Consider the following 21,915-nt stretch of genomic DNA (forward strand, 5'->3'; position numbering starts at 1 on the left):
GTAAAGATATGCTTGCAAAAATATTCTGTACACGCGTAAAACAACGCCTAGGTTTAAAAAGTTAGGAACACCGGTGTAGGGAATATAGCATGGAATGTCACGCTCTACGTAATTTATGTGGATTAAAATAATGCTCACGACAATCACCAAAAGATCATTTGCGATCGTTTGGTGTGAACTTAATAAGGTGCTCGCGTACCACCTGGGAGGCCTTCGCATACCATAGTTTGGGAAGCACTGATTTAAACTAATCATCAGAAACAGAAATCATACAAAAACTACAGATCGTATGGGAGCAAATAAAACACGATTGTTTACCAACAATCTCGTTTGTGATGGAACAATCGTAATGGTTTATCAAAGGTATTCTGACGTAAATAATCGTTACATTAACATGCGTAAATCTGCAACAATGTTTCCTCTGTTTATATTAATTTAGATACGTCTTTTTAATAATGTAGTGTTAGTTTTAATTTACCGCGTAAAATAGGATATATATTCGTGTGCACAACCAATAAAGGGAGTGTTTTATCGCGTCAGAGATAAACGTGGACTAGACGTAAATATGACAGCCCCCTTTTGAACGCGCTGGTTGCGCCACTGTAAGCAGTGCTTTAAACTGTACAGGTTGTTTATAGCAACTGGTTTGTTTATGTGCGAAACAGGAAATTTTGGTATGCTGAAAATGTGTGAAATGTTGTAACAATGTACGAATGCAAAACTGGCAGTATATACATACATATTTGGTTGCTTTTCTTTACACCTGTGTTTTCTACCCTCTTTTGTTGCATTACCCCAGTGTTCGGCATTAATATTGGCATTCGGCAAATAGTTTTTTTAAACCTATACTTCACCAAATTTTTTATAAGCAGACAATTAATTTAACGAAATGTTTACTTTTCATTACATTGCTAAAAAGGTGTTTAAACTTTAGTTAGGCAACCAAATCAAATGCTGACCGATTTCCATCACTATTTAAGGGCTATGGTTTAAGAAGCACTGCTTCTCATGTAATAGACCCACAGTGACCTACTAGCCATATATGCCATAAATACCCCAGTATTTTGGTGTTATCTAAACATATCTGCCCATTTGATTTCCTTGCCCACATTCCATGCTATTGTACAGCCAGACACATGCTAGACACGAATATCATATTCCATATATTTAATAAAAGTGTGGAACATTTGTGTGTCACATATCAGTGACCACTCCTGTTTTTTGCCCCAACCTTCATTCTGAGTATTAAATTACTACTACAGTATGCCAAGTATTTTGTTGCTGACCTGTCCCACTGCCTGTCAATCAAGAGTTAAGACCTGCTGTGAAATATGCCTGACTTACAGATTCCTTTTTAAAAACAATTATAAAATATTTTATTAATATATATATTAATATATATTATACAAAAAATAAAAATAAACAAACAATTTATGAAGCTATGTAAATAGAAACAATATATATATTTCTTTTTGAGCAATGTCAACAATACTAGTTTCTCATAGAACTTAAAAAAATACATTGTATAGGGCATAGGCTATTAAAAATTATCATCACATCTTCCATTATGCATACTAAACTGTTTTGTATATCTGTTCTATTAAATATTGCTTATTAATTCAGTTCTTGCTGGTCTTAACTTCTAAATTGACATGGAATTAAATTTATTTATATATTTTGTTATTTTATTATTAATTTGTCATACTAAAGTAACTAAATTGTTCTGTACATCTTATGCTATTAAATATTGCTTATTAAATCTGCATAGAATAATAACACGAACATTTTCATACAGAACACCACTGATGTTGGCTGCCAGTCGTGGAAATCTTGATATTGTGAAAACTTTTTTAAGCAAAGGAGCAGATGCAACAATTCGTGATAAACATTTAGGATGGACGGCTGACCAATATGCAAGCGTGAATGGACACCATCCGTGAGTTTTTAAATAAAAAAGTTACGTTGTTTGGTTTGTAAAAATTGCAAGTTTTTCCGTTAATTTCAATCGCTCTGTTTATGATATGTGTTGTGTGCAATGTCTTGCTACTTAGTAAAACAATTCAGTTTAGATTTCCTAATACCCATTTAGAAACGCAGTTGACATCATATGTTTTAGCAACCTAGGTTTTACCCTGCTGTTGCACGTTAGGCGAGCTTAGCAAAAATATGTTGCATTCGGCGCATAAACCAATAAAGTTTCCTATGTTTGACGACTCGAGGTGTCACCGCATTATAATAAAACGCTCCAGGTTTTAATAATTATTAAAAAAACATGGACACCTATAGTACATGTGTATAATAAAACTATTACTACAATTGCTTAATATTGCTAGAGAATAAAATTTTAATCAAAATTTATCCCAGAATATCTCACATCATTGTGGAGCACACAACGAGGAATAAAAGTCGTCCCGCATCCTCAGGATCGCTCCGGAGTCCTCAAGGAGCATCTTCCCCCATCTACTCAACTGTAGCTCCTTCTTCTTCACGACATACACCAACTGACATTGTTGATCACGGTACAATTTAATTTTTTTCTGAATTTTCCATGCTATCATTTTTTTTTCTATATTTATGTTAGGCTAAATTGGAATACTTTTAATAATTACAGTAGTACTTTTAAATTGAGTTTTGTTAACTTGTGGGTGAGGTCCAACAGCAAGGCACACCAGAGGTCTAGAGATTTATGCCAGAGTTGGCTTGTTACCATAAAAGATTTGCGAATGGGTAAATTTTATTTTCTAATGCTACTTTGATTTATGGTTAACAGCAGCACTGCAAAACTTCTAGGTTCCATCAACAGTTGTTTAGTGTTATATAATTTTAAGATATAAAAACACCATCAAAAAATTTCAAGAATTTTTTTAAACATTTTTGGTATTACCACTCCATATTAATGTTGCCTTTGTGTTTAGACACGTCACAAGAAGACGACACCCCAACACCCAGTGAATCTGATGCAAAAAGTTTATCGGATACTTCTGAGTCAGATTCACCACCTGAAGTTAGTTGTTTAATAATAATGAATTGTTTTTATTTGTAATTCATAAATTGGTCCTATTTTTTTAATTGGTTTGTGGTTTTTGACTAAATATTTTACTGGTCTGTGAAAGTGGAATGTCAAGTAAAGTTATATTTAATACAGATATATAAAAATTATTATATTAATGGCTAGTTTTTAGTATTGAGTATGTGGTACGTTTGATAAGGTTTTATCTGCAGGTTCAACAATTATTCCTTTTTGTGGATAAGTTACCATTTAGAATAATACACTCAAGGTGGCTGTACACAGTATCCTTGAGTGCGAATTCGCTTGCGAAGTCGTATGCAAACCCGTGTCCAATTCCGCATGCGGCAGCAAAATACGTACAAAACAGACAAAACGGAGGAATTCCGGATACTGTGTACAGCCACCTACTATTAACATTGCCCATTAGCTCTCTTTTCTAAGGACACTCATGTCAGTTCCAGTTATTTTAGCCAACCTTAGAGGCAAAAACAAATAGTTTTGTTTTAATTGCTAACCCTTTAATATAAAATATAAAATGGATTTTTCATCACAACTCAGTACATGATATCTGAACATTAATTACTAAAACAATGTCATTATGAAATCCAAAATAGTTTGTTTTAGCTAGCCGTAAAGGTGCATAGCTAAATATTGATTACTAAAACAATAATATTTTAAAAATCTAATGCATAATGTTTCGAACAGAAAGCACAGCCTGCCAAACCGAAACTCAACGTTGCGCAGTTTTTGAAACAGCGAGAATTAATGAAGCAGAACCAGTCGACTGGCAACGTAAAAACCACAAATATTCCACCAAAAGTTGAACATCAGATGGAAAACTCTGAGTCTGAATCAGAAGAAGAGAAATCCCCTATAAGAGCAAGAGGTGATTTTGGGTTATTTTATGGAACTGTGTTTTTAAACTGTGGGTCATGACGTAATGCATGGGTGATTACATATGAACACCAAAGCTTTTGGATTCAACTGTGTACCTGGTAAACAAAACTAGTTCCAGGCCAATTTCAAATTTCTGGTGTAATTTTTAGTTGTCAGTGGCCCAATAATAGGAATTGTTGTGTTTAATTTTTGTCATATAATGTAGACTTTTTGGCTCCTTTTCAAAACTTTAGTTTATTTCAAAGTTAATTTTAAGGTTTCTTTTTAAGGTTTTTTTTTCAGGTTTTTTAGAATTTCATATTCAAAATATCTCATATTATTATGCCTGGTAACAGACTAACTGGAGATTGCCATATGTTTAAACTTACCTCTTACTACGATATACTAAGTTTGTTTCTTACAGCTTTTGCATGGGGAACATTCTTATACAACTTGTATATGCTGACGAATGCTGTAATATGTACATTTTTAACCATCAGGAAATCAAAGCAAATCACAGAAATCTTTTTTTTAGACTGGAATCTGGTTTGGAGTATTAAAAAATCCCACATAGCAGTATAACACCATACCTGGTAGCAGAATAAAAAAATATTGCCAAATATTCAAACTTAACTCCACCTACTAATCCCTTAATCTTTTACATGGAGAACACTCTTACACTACTTGTATATGCTTTAATATGTACGTTTCTTACCATCAGGATATCAAAGCAAATCGCAGAAAACCATTTTTTTAGACTAAAGTATTAAAAAAGTCCTACATAGCAGTATAACACCATACCTGGTGGCAGAATTACAAAAGAATGCCTCGTATTTAAACTTAACTCTACCTACTAAATACTTTGTTTTGTTTTTTATTAAGATATCAAAGCAAATCACAGAAAAACGTGTATTGTAGTCTGGAGTATTAGAAAGGGCCAAAATACCTGGAGTATTAGAAAGGGCCAAAAAAGTAAAACACTATGCCTGGTAGCAGAGTAAAAAATATTTTTAAATATTTAAACTAACTTCACCTACTAAATACTTTGTTTTTAACCACCAGGATACCAAAGCAAATCACAGAAAATCGGTTCTTCAGTGTCACCAGCTAAACCTCCGCTTCCTAAACCTCAAACCTCACAAACTGAGGCGTCTTCTAAGCCTCCTCCTGAAGAGGATGACTCACCATGGGACACAGATGATGAGGATGAAGAAGAGGAAGGTGAAGTTGTGAAAAAAGAAGAAGAAAAAGTTTTTCCACAAAGTAAAGGTCACTCAAAACCAGATACAAGTATGTAATGTAATGTCATGATTATTTTATGAAAGTAAAATCCATTTTTTTGCAAATACCATTTTAAAAATGTTTGGTATTTAGTTTATGCATATTTATGAATTTTATGGACAGTGTTTCACTCATACAAATAAAACTAACAACTGTTCACATAATATAAGGAAAATTATAAAATTTTGGTTTGTACCCCTGTTCTAAATATCAAATTTGTCCTTTTTGCTCTAAAATGGGTGAACCTAATTTCTTATTTAAAATATTAACAACCACCGGAAATTTATGTTTGATTTTATATGTTTATTTTCAGCATAAAATATTAATTTGCACATATAGATAAAATTTTGGAAAAGAAAAAAGGTCTTTAAGGACCACAATTACAAAAAAATGTAGGTAAATCACTTTCAGACTTCTAAAATTCCTTGCAGTAACAGTTAAATATTGAAATATATACAAAAAACTTAAAAAATACATTATATTGAAATATATGCAATAAATTGGTTCTCAATTATTGAAATATATAAAAAAAAAAATTGTTTAATTATTAATTTTATTATAAAGATATGTTGGCATCGCTTGGATTCAGTGCAGATGAAGTTAATGATGTTTATGGTGGTGATAGCGATTCTACTTTCGACTCACAATCACAGATCATATCATCTAAACATGATCACGTGAATGGTACAAAGCATTCTGATCACGATTTATGGGATGATGAGGAACATGAGCAAACTCCCGTGCACAAAAATAGTAAGTTTTTAATGATTCTGTTATTTATTTTTGCAAGTTTTTAAAACAATTTATTGTTTTAACTTTTTAAGCTGTTTGGTTTTCCTACATATTTAGCAAGTATTCGTGCATGCAAAATTGTTGTTAAAAACGAAATTTCTTTGTGTGTTTTATATATAGTAGAGTGGGAGGAGTTGGCACACGTTTTCAATTAATTTTCTTGTCCCATTTGGTAGAAAAGAAAAAACAGTCAAAGAATTATAAATCGTATCTCTGCGACTCCCATAGACCGTTGTTAATTGTTTAAAATACGATCAGGATATTTGGGTATTATGTGCTAAAGATGTCCCATCTTACCCAACAGTCTTATGGTGTTTTTATATTGCTTAGAGTATCAGTGTTTTAATGCCTCTGTCACCTTAATTTAAACGGTTGTTTTGTTTTGCAGTAACTGACAAGTTTTTCACGGTTGCTTCCGATTACAAGTTCGATGATGAATTGAGTGAAGATGGTTCCGTGGAAGCTCTTGTTGCTCCCACTAATATAAAGAGGAAAGTAACTCCTGAGATAAAGAAAGAGAATAAGGAGGAGGAGAGAGAGGAAGATTCATCTTCATGGGATTCTGATGTGAGTTTTTAATTGTTTATTTTTTTCTTTTTTTTATCACAAATGGTTAATTTTTAAAAATATATCTTGGTATAATAATACCTTTATCATAAGTTGTATAACATTTTAACATATTTTAAAAATGTTGTTTAGAAATTTTTTTTACTAATCTGATAGTGTTATAGGTTAAATTTTGTTATAGATATTTTTAACACTAAAGTTTTAACTCACAGGATGTACAAGAGAAAGTTTCTCCCCAAAAACAATCCCCAAGTACTCAATCTCCGTTTAGGGTAAGTACCCATCTCCAACTTATAATAGGGTAGGGTAAGATTTTCATTCCCCTTTCTCATATTTTTTGTACGGATCAGTAACATCACAGCAGATTATATATAGTACTGTGGGTGATTTAAAGAATAACAACGGTCTATGGAAATCGAGAGGTTATGGTTTAATATATCTTTCAATTTTCTTTGTTTACTACCAAATGAGACGGGAAAATAGAACGAAAAGGTGTCCTGTCTTCTCCCACCCTACTATACATTTAACTATCCCTGCCTCCCTAAGTTTATGAAAGATTGGTGACATAATTTAAATTTGTATCAATGCTATGTTATATAACAGACTTCAGCTGCCAAAGTTGTGACGCCATTGTTACATAACAATGAAGATGATGATGTCACTGATAGCGAATCAGAAAGTAGTTGGGAAGTTGAAGCAAAGTAAGTTTAGTATATATTGATATGTGTTATGATATTACGTTATACTCCAATCATCAAATTACATCAAATTACATTGACTAGGGCATTTCTGGTATTATTATTGCATTTTACATTGTGACGATAAGACTACATTTTGTGCATCTGGTTTTACTAACTAATAAGTTAAACTTGATTTCTTATTAATAAACGACAGAAGGTCTCAACAATGTATATATTATAGTTATAGATGTAAATACTGGTTATGTACAAATAAATCCTAAATACACAATTTAATTTGGATTTTTAATTTTTTTAATGTTTAGTGAGAAGCTTTTGTTGTGTTTGTAACATTTTTTGTTTAACTGAAACTGTCATATTTACGTTATGTTTTTTTTTTAATTTTTAGGAACAAAAGGAAACCTACGAAAGAGCAATTAGAGTGGATGGAGGAACAAGAGAAAGAAAGAGAAAGAGAATTACAAGAGAAAGAGGAGGAAAAGAAGAAGTTAAAAGCTCTTGCAGTGGAAGCAAGTGAGCGGCATGTGAAGAAGGAGAGAGAGAAAAAAGAGATAGAGCAAAAGGAAAAGGAGAAAAGGGAAAAAGAGAAAAGGGATAAAGAGAAAAAGGAGAGAGAAGAAAAAGAGAAAAGGGATCAAGAGAAAAGGAAGAGAGAAGAAAAAGAGAGACTTGAAGCAATAAAAGTAAGAATTTTGTAATTTGTAGTTTGTTACGTTATGATTTAAAACAAAATAATTTCAACAGTAACCTTGCATCACAAAGTCTTACGATACTTTTTTTTTGTTTTGCTTTTACACTAGGTGGAAGAAGAGAGAAAGCGAATTGCGAGAGAAGAGAAAATAAGAAAAAAGAAACTTGAAGAAGAGACTTTGCAAAACCAACTGCAAGAACGAGAAAAGTTACAAAGTGCTTTACAAGATGCTTTGAATGAGTAAGTTAATTTTATTTATTTTCTTTTTATCATTTTATGTTTATTGCCATTCTAAAACATTATTACTAAAGCATGTTTGACAGTAAAATTTCCAAAATATTTAAACATTTTAAATTAAGCCTGACATAAAATGTTAATTGACATTCGAATTCAATTTAAATAGCTTTATTCATAACACAATAGTCTGTTATGTAACCGGATACTACTAAATACTCAGAATTCCTAGCACAAGTAAAATGTGTATCACTTTATTGTTGACTTGATTTTTTCAGTTAACCTATTTGTAAAGATACATATAATCAGTGTATAATTTGTACCAACAAAATAATTTTATTAATTTATAGTAGGATGGGGTAAGATGGGGACACCTTTAGAACATAATATCCAAATATCCTGGTTGTATTTTAAACAACTAACAACGGTCTGTGAAAGTCAAGAAAATAAAGTTTCATTTTTCTCTGAATGTTCTTTGTTTACTACCAAATAGGACGAGAAAATAGCATGAAAAGGTGTCCCATCTTCCCCAACCTTCCTATATAAGTTAAAATATGTTGTGTGGTTTTTAAATATCAAATTACATCTCAACAATGTATAAGCGTCCATGCTATGTTGGTAAGGTATCAAATTTTAATCCTAACCTTATTAAATGGTCATATTTGATTTGTATGTCAGTGTATGTTTTGTATTAGTGTGAAGAGCAATAAAGAAGATTTCATTTTAAATAGAAAATCATCTAAATGTATTTTTTATATATGTATATATATTTTTTTTTTGCATTTTAGTGAATGCAAAAGTTTTTTAATATAATTTATTGTATTCTAAAGATAAAGTGTTGAGGTAGTTTTGCAGTTGTAAGTTTTTAGCCAAAACATATGCATTATTTTGAAGATTTTTCTCAGTTTTTACTTTTTTTGTTATTTACAGTGATGCCAATTTAAGTGTATCTGATGAATCTGAACTAGATGATTCATATATGGGCAACACTGCAAATGGAACTAAAGACAAAATGGGCGACATCAGAACAACAGTAAGTCTAATTTTGATATATGTTTCTATTTTAAATTAATTTTTGTTTTAATTTTAACTTATATAGTAGGGTGGGGGAAGATGGGACACCTGTAGCACATAATATCCAAGTATCCTGATCATGTTTTAAACAATTAACAACGGCCTATAAAAGTCGTGAGGATACGGTTTTAAATTTCTTTGAAAGTTCTTTGTTTACTACCAAAAGGGAAGATAAAATAGAATGAAAAGGTGTCCCATCTTCCCCCATTTTACTATATTATATATATATAACTTACAATTTACGAATACCTATATTACTTAACATAATGTACAGCCAAAACATTCCTGTATTCATTATAAATAATAATCCAATGCATATTTAAATATAAAATACCTCAGAGTATTTGTAAGTTTCAAGTGCTTATCTATTGATTTTATCATACACTTCATACTGGAGTAAGTTTCACTTGTATTATCAAAAATTGTATTTTATAAATAGTGTATGTTAGTTTAAACTAGTGAAAGTAAGTAATAAAGAGAAACTGTATTTTTTGTTGGCTCAAATGCTCAAAAAAGTAGTGTATGTGAAAAGGGAGGTATAAAAGCAAGGGATATATCTTATGAATATACTTAAAAAGTTTAGACATATTTATAGGACTAATATATTTTTAGCTAAGTTGTATATATGTTTGCTACAATCCAAAAAAGAATACCAACAAGTGTTATTAAAAAACATTTTTCTAATTACATAATAATTTCTTTTATTTTAGCACTTAAACTTTTTGCACCGAATTAATTAATAAACATTGAAAAATTTTGTTTTAATAAAAATGTGTATCTAACTATCCCAGCCTCCTCTGTATTTAAAAAAGTTTGGTGCCCCAACAAGTAAGTATATAGTACTGTGGGGGAAGATGAAACACCTTTAGCACATAATATTCAAATATCCTGATCGTGTTTTAAACATTTCACATTGGTCTATGGGATTCACGGGGATACGGTTTTATACCTCTCTAAATGTTCTTTGTTTACCAAATGGGACAGGAAAATAGAGTGAAAAGGTGTCCCATCTTCCCCACCCAACTATAATATATATAACCTCATCATAAACTATATAATAAAACCTCATCATAAACTATCATGCATTTAGATGTCAAACGGACTTCTTGATCAAGATTTAATTTTTGATCCGATATTGGACGTGAAGAGGAATGGAAGATTGAACAATCATCTTGATCTTGATAATCTCACCACCACAGAGACGGAGACAGAGGATGAAGTCCCGGGAGACATCCCCGCATCCCTAAGGTCATCACAATTATCAGGTGATGGTTAAACATTTTTTCTGATAAATTGTTTTTGCCTTGGTAATGTTCTTAAAACGGGACTTTTTTAATAAGACACTCACTTGCAGTATGATTAAAAATGACTAAATTCCCTTCAAAACAAAAAGCTAGTCATCGCAACGCGTGTTCATTGCAATAGATTTTTTAAAGAGGGGGTCACAACACCCGCAATCCCCTTTTTGCACCCATATTTGTATTTTTTGTTTAAATTAACTTAAACCTACAAAAATTGACATAAAAATGTAGTTTTGTTCAAAAAAACAAATGATTTTGTATTTTTTTTAAATTTAACATTATTTTTAGAATCGTTGTTACGCTCTGGCGAGCGTGGTGAACTGGAGCGTGAAGCAGCGAAGGAAAAAAGGAGAGCTATCAACGCTCTTGAAAAACTGGAGTTTTATAAAAAAGAGAATAACGAACTAAAGGAGCAGATCAAGGATAATAAAAGAGAAAGAGATCATTTGGAGAAGGGTGGGAGTGAGAAAGAAACCAATTTAAGAAAATTAACGTAAGAACTTTTAAGCATTGGTTTTTATCTTGACTTTTCTAATTATTTTTTCGAACGACTGATTTGATTCTTTTAGGAAAAAAAGTAATCATTTAGTCTAATTTATCATAAAATTATAAAATAGTTCTTAATTAAATTTTGAAATTGATTTTCTAATATAAAACAAACAAATAAATCATTGTAATCAAAGTATTGTCTGCAATACGATAATGCTCTATCTTTACCCGAAGACCAGTTTCAAATGATACTGTATATGCATAGTAGCAACTGCATCAGATCACTTCTGCATTTAGTTCCTACAGCTTTCTTGCTCTAAATCCGAATGGCAAAGGGCCAATTGGCCTAAAACCCAAAATCCCTTGACAGGCCTTGCTACAGGACCCCACCCATATAAAACTAAATATAAAAAATAATTTTCTCGGCCAAAATTCCAATTAAACAGAAATTCATAAATAATTTTTTGGTTCTGGAATCGAATTAAACAGAATTTTAAAAATAATTTTCACAATCCAGATTAGATTAAACAAAATATCAAAAATAATTTTTACGATCCAGATTCGAATTAAACAGAATAACGGAAATAATTTTTACAATCCAGATTCGAATTAAATCGAGCAAAAGATCAATTAGAAACCTTACAACTTGATTTGAACATGGAGCGTGACCATGTTAAACGCTTGAGCGAACAGCTTGAAATAGAAGGGAGTAACCGAAGACAACAAGAAATTAATCTTCGGGATATTAGAGGGGAACTTAAGAATTCAGAACAATCAATAAAAAAGGTTGTGCAGTGTGATTTCACATGAATTTAATTGTTTTAATAATAATATTTATGTATTATATATTTTTGTCGGCATTAATGAAAAAGTCCAACTATGTTCTTAAAAATTCAAGTGTAGGCGAAATTTATATATTAAAGATACTATTTTTAACACATTTCTACTATATTTTTAAATTACTTAAAGCTTTGTTTTTAAATAGAAATTTCTAATGTTGTTTTTTATATATCTTAATATTTAAGAGAAATAACAAGGCTTTCATATGCCTTTGGTCATTCAAAATATTATTGCCATAAATCTAGAAAGATTTTGCAGCTTTTGCAGGGTGGTAGATCAACTCTGATCTAAATCCTAGGTTCCATACCATGCCTTCCCAAAGACCCTCACCCCAATAGTATACTATCCAATTCCCATACCATAAAACCCATTATTTGTCTAAACAGCTTGAACAGCATCGAGATGATTTACTGAAGGAAATGAACACTGAGAAACAAAAAATCACAATTCGTGAAAAAGTTGACCAAGAAAAACAGAAAATTCAGCACGAAATGAATGAAGATATGCACCAAGACAGGTACAACTATTATATATTTTTATTTTGTTATCTTTTTTTACATAACAGTTTGGTTATTTATATGGGTAATATTTCCCATTAGATTGTGCTAAATTTTTAATGAAATAAATATTAGTATCTGTGTGGTTTCTAAATCAGTTCTTTATTGAAACACCTTGTCCATGGACATTTTCTATTCTCTATGAATTTGGTCTTTGCCGCGGACCATATTTGGCCCATTACCCTAACATCCAGGGTGCTTAAGTACATCATTTCAGAAACAGTGGGACCAGTGTGATATTTTCCTGGACTAAGTACTGCTAATCTTGAAAATTATTTGACTTTTTTTACAACAAACGTAATGGTTTAAAATATTTAACTTTACGGTTAAGTTAATATTGTTTTTACCTTATAATGCAGGAGAGTTCAAACTTTAAACTTGCTAATGATGGAAAAAGAACAAGAATTATCGAGTCTAAAAGCTGAAAGAGATAGTCTAAGTGATTCTTGTAAAAGGTAAATTTATATAATGATTGTTTTTACATGTGGATATTAAGGGATAGATAGTAGGGTGAAGGAAAGACCTTTAGCACATATTATTCAAATATCCTTATCGTGTTTTAAACAATTAACAACAGTTTATGGGCGTCGTGAGGATGCGGTTTTATATTTCTTCGAATGTTCTTTGTTTACTACCAAATTGGTTGAGAAAATAGAATGAAAAGGTGTCCCATCTCCCCCCTACCCTACTATATATTTATATATAATGAAATCCTATCATAAAGAGATCGGTACCTATGCTTGTGAGTCTCATCAGATTTCCCCCCACCCTACTATATAATAATTCGTAGTACTACGTTTTTTTTTGTTTAAAAATCTCTTTTTTTCATTTTTTGAATTCTATTTATAATTGAACGAATGCTTAACTGTTATAGATACAAAGAGGAACTTACAAAATGGAGAAACACAGATGCTGATAAACAAGACATGTTGGTCAACTTTAACGAAGAATTAAATAACAAGTATATAAGATTTCTAATGTATATTTAAATCAGTATAGAATTCAGCTTAAGTTATTTGTTGTTACAATGACAATCATCTAAGAAAAGACCAGCGTTTTTGTAATGGTATAAAATTTTATGTCATAAAAAAATTGCGCCCCGTTTCTAATTCCCCCCCCCCAGTTTAAGAACCACTGTCTCGTTTGTCTGCTAGGTGTTAAACCACGTTTATTTCCTTCCATATAAATGTAAATATGTTTTCAACTGTGAGCATATTTTACAACTGTTGTTTAGTCGGTATATTCTGTCTTTTTCCTTTCAATTAATTCTAAATCTTTACAACACCAATCATGGGGACAATTAAAGTTTTTGTTATTTTCATTATTATAAAAATTTTAAAAGTTCAAATTTATTTGAAATAATGACTTAGTATTTGTGGGCTTTGTACCACTAGAGTTTATAACATATACTAATGTTTTTATTATACCATGTTGTATAGGGTTGATGAATTAACAAAGGAAGTTCGTGAAAACGACGAATTGTTGATGCAATCTACGTTGCGGTCCAAGTTTGAACTAGATAACTTGAATCAAGCAAATAAAGCATTGACTGAACAACTAAAAAAGTATGTAATGTTACATTGATCAATATATTTCAAATTATTAAATAATTTCGATAACAAATATACTGTAGGGTCCATGTATTTTAAATGTTGCGAACAGAAATTTGTTAAATATAATTTGAGTTGTAAAATGTATTCTAAAACTTCATAATGTGAATGTGATGTTACTATGGTAAAATTTTTATATTTGATTTTTTTTAGTAACTTATGAAACATTATTTAATTCGGAAATATACTGTTAGGGCAATGTGTTCTAACAGTATATAAATTTGTAAATTCTGATTTGATTTAAATGTAGTTTTCAAGTCTTTAAAGAATCTGGTATTTTAAATCATAAGTTTTTGTATTTTTACGACAGAGAACGCAACGAAAAAGAAGTTTCAATGAAAGATCTTGAAACTTTAAATGAACAGCAGAGGGAGCTAAAGAGGGTGATCGATGAATTAAGATCGACCAATCAGAGAAAAGAAGATCAGCTGACTAAATTAAATGAAGAAATCAATGAAGCACGACAAAAACGAGAAAACTCTGAGGTTTGAAAAAAATGTTAACCTAAAAAAATAGATTTTAATTGCCTTTTTCTAACTTTTGTTGTTGTATTTAAACAATTTATAAGGTTTAAATATTTTTTTTTAATTTTTTTTATAAAAATGGTCTTGTTTTTTAGAGTAAGCAGCATGCTGCAGACATTGCTTGTAACTTGGCTCAACATGAAGCAAACACTGTACGTACAACACTCACTCATAAGGAGACGCTTCTTGCTCAACTTGAAAGAGAAAGGGAGGAGCTGAAGGAGCAAGTTAGGAGGAGTGAGAGTGAGAAAAGTGAGATGCAGAGAGAAAATGCAAGATTGGACGGCAGAGTGGAATTATTACAAGTGGGTTACATGACCTATATTTGTATTGCATTGAAATATAGTTTAATCATTTTTACAAATAACTCTATTTTCTGTTCTATATGGGTAAGGTCCTATGTCATTGCATGCCATGCGATCTGGTGTTTAGGCCAGGATCTTGAGTTTAGGCCTAATACCCCAAACTCAACATTATCAAAATTATAAAATGTATATATATACTACTTGTAACAAATTGCATTTTTCTATTGCTATATTTCAACTATTTTCCCACAAAAAATATCATTTTTTTCCTTTTTACTAAATGGTAAATAATATATTTCTACTGTCTGTTTATATTTATACTATTTCTATACAGGCTGATGTTTCCCAACAAGAGAGCGAACGAGCGAGATTACGTCGAGAATTGGAAGATGCGAGAAACTTTGGGATCACTAACATGAATTCTCAACAAGGAAAATTCTCGGACATTGTATCAGGTAGGGTGATGTTTTTATTTTAATTTCTTTATGTTGTCACTTCTTAGGTCAAACTTGCATCATTTAAAAAGTTGATATCATTATATTATAATATATCTTACTGTCAAGCATTTATTGAATGTAAAACAACTGTTCTGGCAAATTACTAATGTATCGTTGTTTCAATGTTTTATGCAATGCATGAAAACATCCTCCATACGATGCTGAAATTTCTGTAATCTAAGAATTTGCCAGAACGGCCGTTCATGATTATCATATTATAATTTATCATGCTTATGCTAATCACCTTAATGTACATTCATTCCATATATATTTTTCCTATTGATCTAAGATGCTCATACCTTACTAATGGAGCATATGCACAGTGTATTACCTGCTCTGCAACCACACAATAATAATCATGGTATAAATACATGCATGAACCTTTGTCACCTTATTGCATTCATGTTATGTAAACACCAATATATGTGTGAATGTCTGTATATAGTTATGTATGCCATGCTATATATTATACCTGCCAAACCTATCTACATGTTATGTGCTTCATTTTTGCTGAATATCCAAAAAACATGATCTTGATCAAGGTTTTTAATTAACTTTTTATTACTTTTTAAATACTTTTTCATAATCTACTTTTTGAGAGACAATAATAGACCAGATTGAAACAGTTTTTGGCACAATGTGCGAAAAATGTGCTTGTTAAAAATTTGCACATTTACATATGCTATCTTAACATTTTGCTTACATCTTTAAAATGTCCTCATTTCATTTCTAGACACAATTTAGGTATGTGTGTTTTCAACAAAGCAATTTTTTTTCTAAATTTGAAGCTTATGAACAGGCTTGATTGTATGCAGTAGTTAACATGCTCCCAAAGGTGTTTTTTTATGTTGTTGTATCATATATTTGTTGTATACAGAGTCCCTTGTTGTATGATGTATGTACTGTATACAGATTATAAAGGCACCCTTTGAAAGATTGTTTTTAAATAACTATGTTCTGTACTTGTATTATTCAAGTGTAGTTTAACTCTATGATGTCACAGAGCATCACACCGAACGACTGGAATACGAAAAACAAAACGTTAAACTAAAACAGCAGGTGGCGCACTTGAGCAAGGAGATTGAACAAATACGAGAAGAAAAAATCAAAAAGGTGAAAAAATATTAAAATAATTGGATGTTCCAAAAAACTGAATAAAAAAGTGTCAATTTTGTTCTAAAATCCAAAAAACTTTTAGTGTTATAAACTGTGTAGCAAATGTTATTTTGTATTCTTTGCCTAGAATTAAGTTTTTGTGGATAAAACAAGCGCCATCAGATCAAATTTTTGGACCACAGTTTTCTACTTTTTGTGGCAAATTTCAAATATGTGAATTTTCAGATCTAAACAATTTGATTTTTCTTCAGGAGGAATCGCTTGCATTGGCGCAACAAGACGTTATTGACACCGATAAAAAATTACATTTTACTGACTCATCCATGAAGCAACTTGCTGAGTCACAAAGGCATCTGCAAGAAGAAAAAGAACGAACGCAGACGGAACTTCAACTTGTTAAAGTGAGTCTTAAATATTTGTATTTATTTAAAACTTGCTTTATCTTTATTTTTTAAGTAGGTTTTTTAAAGTTTCTAGTAATACATTAACTCGTACATTAGGTTATAATAAATAAATAAATAAATAAATAAAATACTTATTTACCAATTTGTATATTTATCAGCCAACAACATTCTGTTGATTTTTATTGCTTTGTGTAATTTTTATTGATTTTTTTAATAATTTTTGTTAATTTTGTTGATTTTTTGATGATTTTATTTATTTTATTGAACTTTTTTGTTGATTTCTGTTGATTTTTTACTGATTTTAATGATTTTTTGTTGATTCCCATTGTTTGTTATTGATTTTGTTGATACAAGTTTCTCATCATTGCAGGCGAAAGCTGATTCAATGTTGAACCGTGTTGAAGAGTTAAGTCAACTTTCAACAACATTGCGACGTGAACTTGACGACGAGAAACTAACATCATCCAACCTACAACGAGAGGTCCAATCACTGCAAGCCATTAGATCACATGACCAAGATAACCTCTCGAGATTGGAGGCAAGTTTGAGGGAGTCAGAAGTTAAAGTTATCAGGTGGGTTGTCGTTGCTATTATTATATCACGAATCATGAGATAGTATGGTGGAGGAAGATATGACATTGTTTTATTCCATTTTCTTGTCCCATTTGGTAGTTAAAGAAAAATATTCAAAGAATTACAAAACAGTATCCTCACAACTCCCATTGACCGTTGTTAATTTTTTAAAATACGATCAGGGTATTAGAATATTATGTGCTAAAGGTGTTCCATCTTACCCCACGTACTATACATTTATTTGTAGATTGCAATCCGATCTGACAAACTCGACGAGGAGAGAAAGTGAATCAAAAGACGATCATGAGGTGCTCACGAGATCACGGATGCAGATGGAGCAACTGATCGGGAGGTTGCAGGAGGAGAAAGGAGAAGCAGAGAGGAAGTTACAAAGTCAAGAAGAAAGATGCAGGTAGGGGGATTGACTATGAGAGCAGATTGTAAAAAAAATATAAAAAAAAAATTACAAAAGTGACCAGGTGTATCAATAAATTGAATTTATTTTACTTCCATGAATGTTTATAACATTTCTATGGCAACAGGCTCCTCCAATCAGAAGCTGATGGTCATCGTCAAATGTGGGAAACCGAGGTGAAAACGAGATCAAAATTATCCATTGATTACGCAAGGATGGAGAAAGAAAAACAGTAAGAAGAATTTTATTTTAGAATAATTTTATTTTAAGAATAATTTTTGGTGCTAAAATTTAAATTTAGTATAAAAATATTTTAATAGTATGAATAGAACATGGATTTTCAAGTCAGTTTCAATACTAACACAGAAGTCTTTATAAAAATCACAACTATCTTCATTTTAAAACATTTTGGTTTAGAATTAAAACCATTTTCGGTGATGTAAGTTTTTACGTTTACAAATGTTAATTTTAACTTCTGACATCAAAAATCACAATGTTTTAAACTAAAGGCAATTGTCCGTACCCGTGAAATGTCATGGATTAGTTCTAAAACAAAATGTTAAAAATGAAGACAATTGTTTCCACATTCAATCTGTTTGATCATTTTTTGCTTTTTTTTGTAGAATATGTATTTAGTTACCTTTGTAACTTTTTCGAACCACAATATAAAAAACAATCATTTCACAGGGAGGCGTACCAACGCATGGAAACATCACATAGGAAGCTGGCCAAAGTATCTGGGGTGGGAAAGGAGTATAAGATTAAATATGAAGATCAGAAAAGGAGGAGGATGAAGTTGGAGGATAGGATTGAATCAATGAGGTGAGAAAAAAAAAGTAAAGAAGATGTTTTTTTAAATTTTTAAATCACTTAAACTGTGCCCCTATGTTCAAAAATATTTAAATTTTAATAAAGGCACAAACTGGATGTTTATCTTATTTACGAGTATGTTTTTTTTGCTAATACATTTAACGATTAAATAATAATTTTTTTTTATTCAATACAAGTGTGAAAAAAGTATAAAATTTTTCTTTGTAAACATAAACAATTTAAATTATTTTGAAAAATGTGTGGTGAAATGGGACACAGCTTTATTAAGGTGTTTTGTTCTAGTTTGCTCTTAGATTCAGGTGACAGTTTAGTATTATTAAGATGGGGTAATTTGTTAATAGAAAATCTCATGAAGAATCAGATGCTTCAATTCATGAAGCAATCATGGAGCGTGATACAGTGATATCTCACATGAGTGGTGAGCAATCACGTGAGCGTGATCAGTTTAAGGAGCTTGCTACTAAGATGAAGGATGAGGTTGTCAGGTTGAGGGAGAAGAGTAAAGAAGAGAAAAAAGAGAGAGAAGAAGAGGAAAAGAAAGTGGAAGAGAAGAGAAAGAGAGAGGAAGAGGAGAAAAGAAGTAAAATGATTGAGATAAAGATGTGAGGGATATTAGATTAAGTTTAAGGTTAAAACAGATCATAATCATTTTTCATATTCAGGTTTAAAGGTCTTATTCAGCTTCATCAGGGTAAATAAGGTGATTTGTTTAATAAAGACAAATTTAATAGGATGTTGAAGAGTCTGTAAGAAAAAAAATTTGCTAGAGAGGCAGTGTATGATTTATATAGGGTTAATTTTCAAGTTATTGAGCCTATTTTTTAAGGAAGTTCTGATATGCAAGTGTGCAGTAAGTTTAATGGTCAAATAAGTTAGGAATTGAAAAAAAAGAGTTTGTAAAACTCTAAAAAACAAACAGTTTCATGCAGTATTGCTGTGTTATTAGGTATTCCAAATTACTGTGTAAAAAGTTAAACAAATCTTAACCCTTAAATTAATCAAACCTAGAATGCAAAAATTAGCATTAATTTTTTTCAGCGATTCCTCGATCAGTGAAGCAGAGCGTGAAAGAGATGAGATTAAGTTGGAACTTCAGAAGTTACGAAGAACGCTTAAACAGAATGGGAAGTCACCAAGTAATGAAGTGGTGAATGCGCAAATCACCGAGAAATTGGAGCAAGTTAATAATTGGCTTGAGGTGGGTTGCGCTTGGACTTTTATATTGTAAAATATTTTTTAAGTTTGTGGTCATTGCATATCTAGATCTTAAAGGTGCATACTTAGATCTTGAAAAAACTTTTTATTTTAAAATTTTTTGCATTATTTTAATTTTTTTATTTTAAAATTTTTTGCATTATTTTAATTTTTTTATTTTAAAATTTTTTGGGCAATTTTAAGAGATTTTTTAATATTTTGCAATTTTTTTAGCATCACGAAAAATCCCGAGAGCAGTTGGAGCAAATGAGGAGAGAAAATGAAGAGAAAAGGTTGATGGAGGAAAAATCCCGAGTCGCATCCTTGGAGAGGGAGTTGAGTGAAACGAGGAGCAGAAGTCTGGGGTTGGAGGACTCTGATATGACGAGGAGGTTGCAAGAAAAAGTCCGGGAAAATATTTCGTTGCATGAAAGTTTACGAAGGTTAATATGGTTTCTATGATAGACTGATGGTTAATGCTGCATGAAATATTATTTTAGGAAATTTGTAGTTATTTTTAGCTAACTTTCCAAAAATTGTATTTTTTTTGATAAGTTTAACTTACTTTGTATAATACCAATGATATATATGTGTATATATTTTTGCAGAACTTTTTTTTTAATTAATATTTTTTTCTACAGTTTTTGTTGTAGAAATATAAATCCAAACCTAAAACTCATTTTTTCTCTTTCCTAGAACAAAGCAAGATTTGGAAGAACACAAAGTGAAACTAAATAACGAACGAACAAAATATCAATCCCTCTACATAAGTTCAACTGCTGGTAACCCCACACCATCTATACCTCGTGTTTCAGCTTTCAATATTGGTATGCAGAATGGACATTCCCAGGTTGGGGGGTTCACCTCAACCCCAAGAAAGGATTTGAGTCAGCCATATTTGTCACAGGTAATATAAGTAACTTTTCTTTATCTGTTCGATTTCGGTACCGAAGATTTGGAAATATTTCAATTTTTTAAACGAAAAGACAGGATATAGCGACAAAACAACAGTTGTTAGAAAAACATATTTGAGTTTAATTGGAAGAAAATAAGCGTGGTCGCTACACCTAGATGTTTGTAATTTGTTATAGCAATGGAAAGGCTTTTGCCTAGTTCTGTTGTACTGGTTACACTTCTTATCTAAAGTTATTGGGTTCGAGACTTGTTGTCTAAAAGACATTGTTCTAACCAAGCAGACACTATTGGGTTTCCATTATATCAAAGATAAATATTTCTAGCCAACTAGCCACTTATCCCTAGTTCTCAACCTTTTTTTAAAAACTTTAAATTTATTGCATTAAATTGTTGAGATATCACATGTAATATAATGTGCACTAAAGTGTGTTAACTTTTTGTATTATGCCTTACAATATTACAGTTTCGCAACAAACTTGAAGCAAGCATCAGTCAGTGCCTTGCAGATACTAGACCTCATTCTGCTTCCCCTATTCTGGATGGAACCGGTTCTTACCACAGAAAACCGGCGGAAACCAGTTTTGGTCGTCCCACAGCTAATGATTATTTTGTTCCATGATTTTTACACTAAAAGAGTAAAATTATGCATTTCTATTATACAAGCATTCTATTAACCAGCTGCCAAATATTTATTAAGCTCAAAAATGGTGCTTTTTATGTCCTTGAAAACTCAAAATATTAAAATATTGTTACGAAATAACTCGTCATAAATGGCACTTAATTAAAACAGCTAAAAAATTTTTAACTTGTTTAGCCAATTTTTTTTATATATCTTATGAATGAGCACCTTGCCTGTGTCAAATTATTACACAGTTCCATATTTTTTGTCACTTTTTACTAACTTTATATTCTTTACTTGTTACTCATGGAGATTTGTTATCAATAAATTTATTTTGATACGGGATTTTATTACAGCGCACTTACAATGTGTATTCAGAGTTATTTTGATGATAATAATAGTAGGGATTTTAATTTTTAAGCATTTATAGTCAGAGGGTACTAGGTTCAAAGCTGGATGGTGCAACTTTTTGTATGATTGGCTTACTATTTAGATAGGCAAA

The 21,915-nt window shown here is 31.1% G+C and overlaps 1 protein-coding gene across 1 annotated transcript in view; it reads left to right on the top strand.

Annotated features, from left to right (window-relative positions):
- Window positions 1-21,763, top strand: part of LOC100179285 (trichohyalin) — a 25,297-nt gene extending 3,534 nt beyond the window's left edge. Inside the window, exons 5-36 of the mRNA XM_018811946.2 lie at window positions 1,796-1,936; window positions 2,365-2,519; window positions 2,916-3,004; window positions 3,716-3,896; window positions 4,949-5,176; window positions 5,732-5,920; window positions 6,348-6,526; window positions 6,739-6,798; window positions 7,130-7,227; window positions 7,613-7,907; window positions 8,025-8,155; window positions 9,080-9,182; window positions 10,314-10,488; window positions 10,813-11,017; window positions 11,616-11,799; window positions 12,240-12,370; window positions 12,770-12,865; window positions 13,285-13,371; window positions 13,850-13,975; window positions 14,331-14,505; window positions 14,640-14,849; window positions 15,184-15,304; window positions 16,350-16,459; window positions 16,714-16,863; window positions 17,237-17,439; window positions 17,687-17,851; window positions 17,982-18,086; window positions 18,542-18,676; window positions 19,724-19,883; window positions 20,114-20,322; window positions 20,576-20,786; window positions 21,258-21,763. Coding sequence (XP_018667491.1) covers window positions 1,796-1,936; window positions 2,365-2,519; window positions 2,916-3,004; window positions 3,716-3,896; window positions 4,949-5,176; window positions 5,732-5,920; window positions 6,348-6,526; window positions 6,739-6,798; window positions 7,130-7,227; window positions 7,613-7,907; window positions 8,025-8,155; window positions 9,080-9,182; window positions 10,314-10,488; window positions 10,813-11,017; window positions 11,616-11,799; window positions 12,240-12,370; window positions 12,770-12,865; window positions 13,285-13,371; window positions 13,850-13,975; window positions 14,331-14,505; window positions 14,640-14,849; window positions 15,184-15,304; window positions 16,350-16,459; window positions 16,714-16,863; window positions 17,237-17,439; window positions 17,687-17,851; window positions 17,982-18,086; window positions 18,542-18,676; window positions 19,724-19,883; window positions 20,114-20,322; window positions 20,576-20,786; window positions 21,258-21,413 — 4,963 coding nt within the window. The 3' untranslated portion in view covers window positions 21,414-21,763. The remainder of the gene's footprint in view (window positions 1-1,795; window positions 1,937-2,364; window positions 2,520-2,915; window positions 3,005-3,715; window positions 3,897-4,948; window positions 5,177-5,731; window positions 5,921-6,347; window positions 6,527-6,738; window positions 6,799-7,129; window positions 7,228-7,612; window positions 7,908-8,024; window positions 8,156-9,079; window positions 9,183-10,313; window positions 10,489-10,812; window positions 11,018-11,615; window positions 11,800-12,239; window positions 12,371-12,769; window positions 12,866-13,284; window positions 13,372-13,849; window positions 13,976-14,330; window positions 14,506-14,639; window positions 14,850-15,183; window positions 15,305-16,349; window positions 16,460-16,713; window positions 16,864-17,236; window positions 17,440-17,686; window positions 17,852-17,981; window positions 18,087-18,541; window positions 18,677-19,723; window positions 19,884-20,113; window positions 20,323-20,575; window positions 20,787-21,257) is intronic.
- The last annotated feature ends 152 nt before the right edge of the window (window positions 21,764-21,915 follow it).

The sequence above is a fragment of the Ciona intestinalis genome, chromosome 5 (assembly GCF_000224145.3).
Source record: "Ciona intestinalis chromosome 5, KH, whole genome shotgun sequence".
Taxonomy (NCBI): Eukaryota; Metazoa; Chordata; class Ascidiacea; order Phlebobranchia; family Cionidae; genus Ciona; species Ciona intestinalis.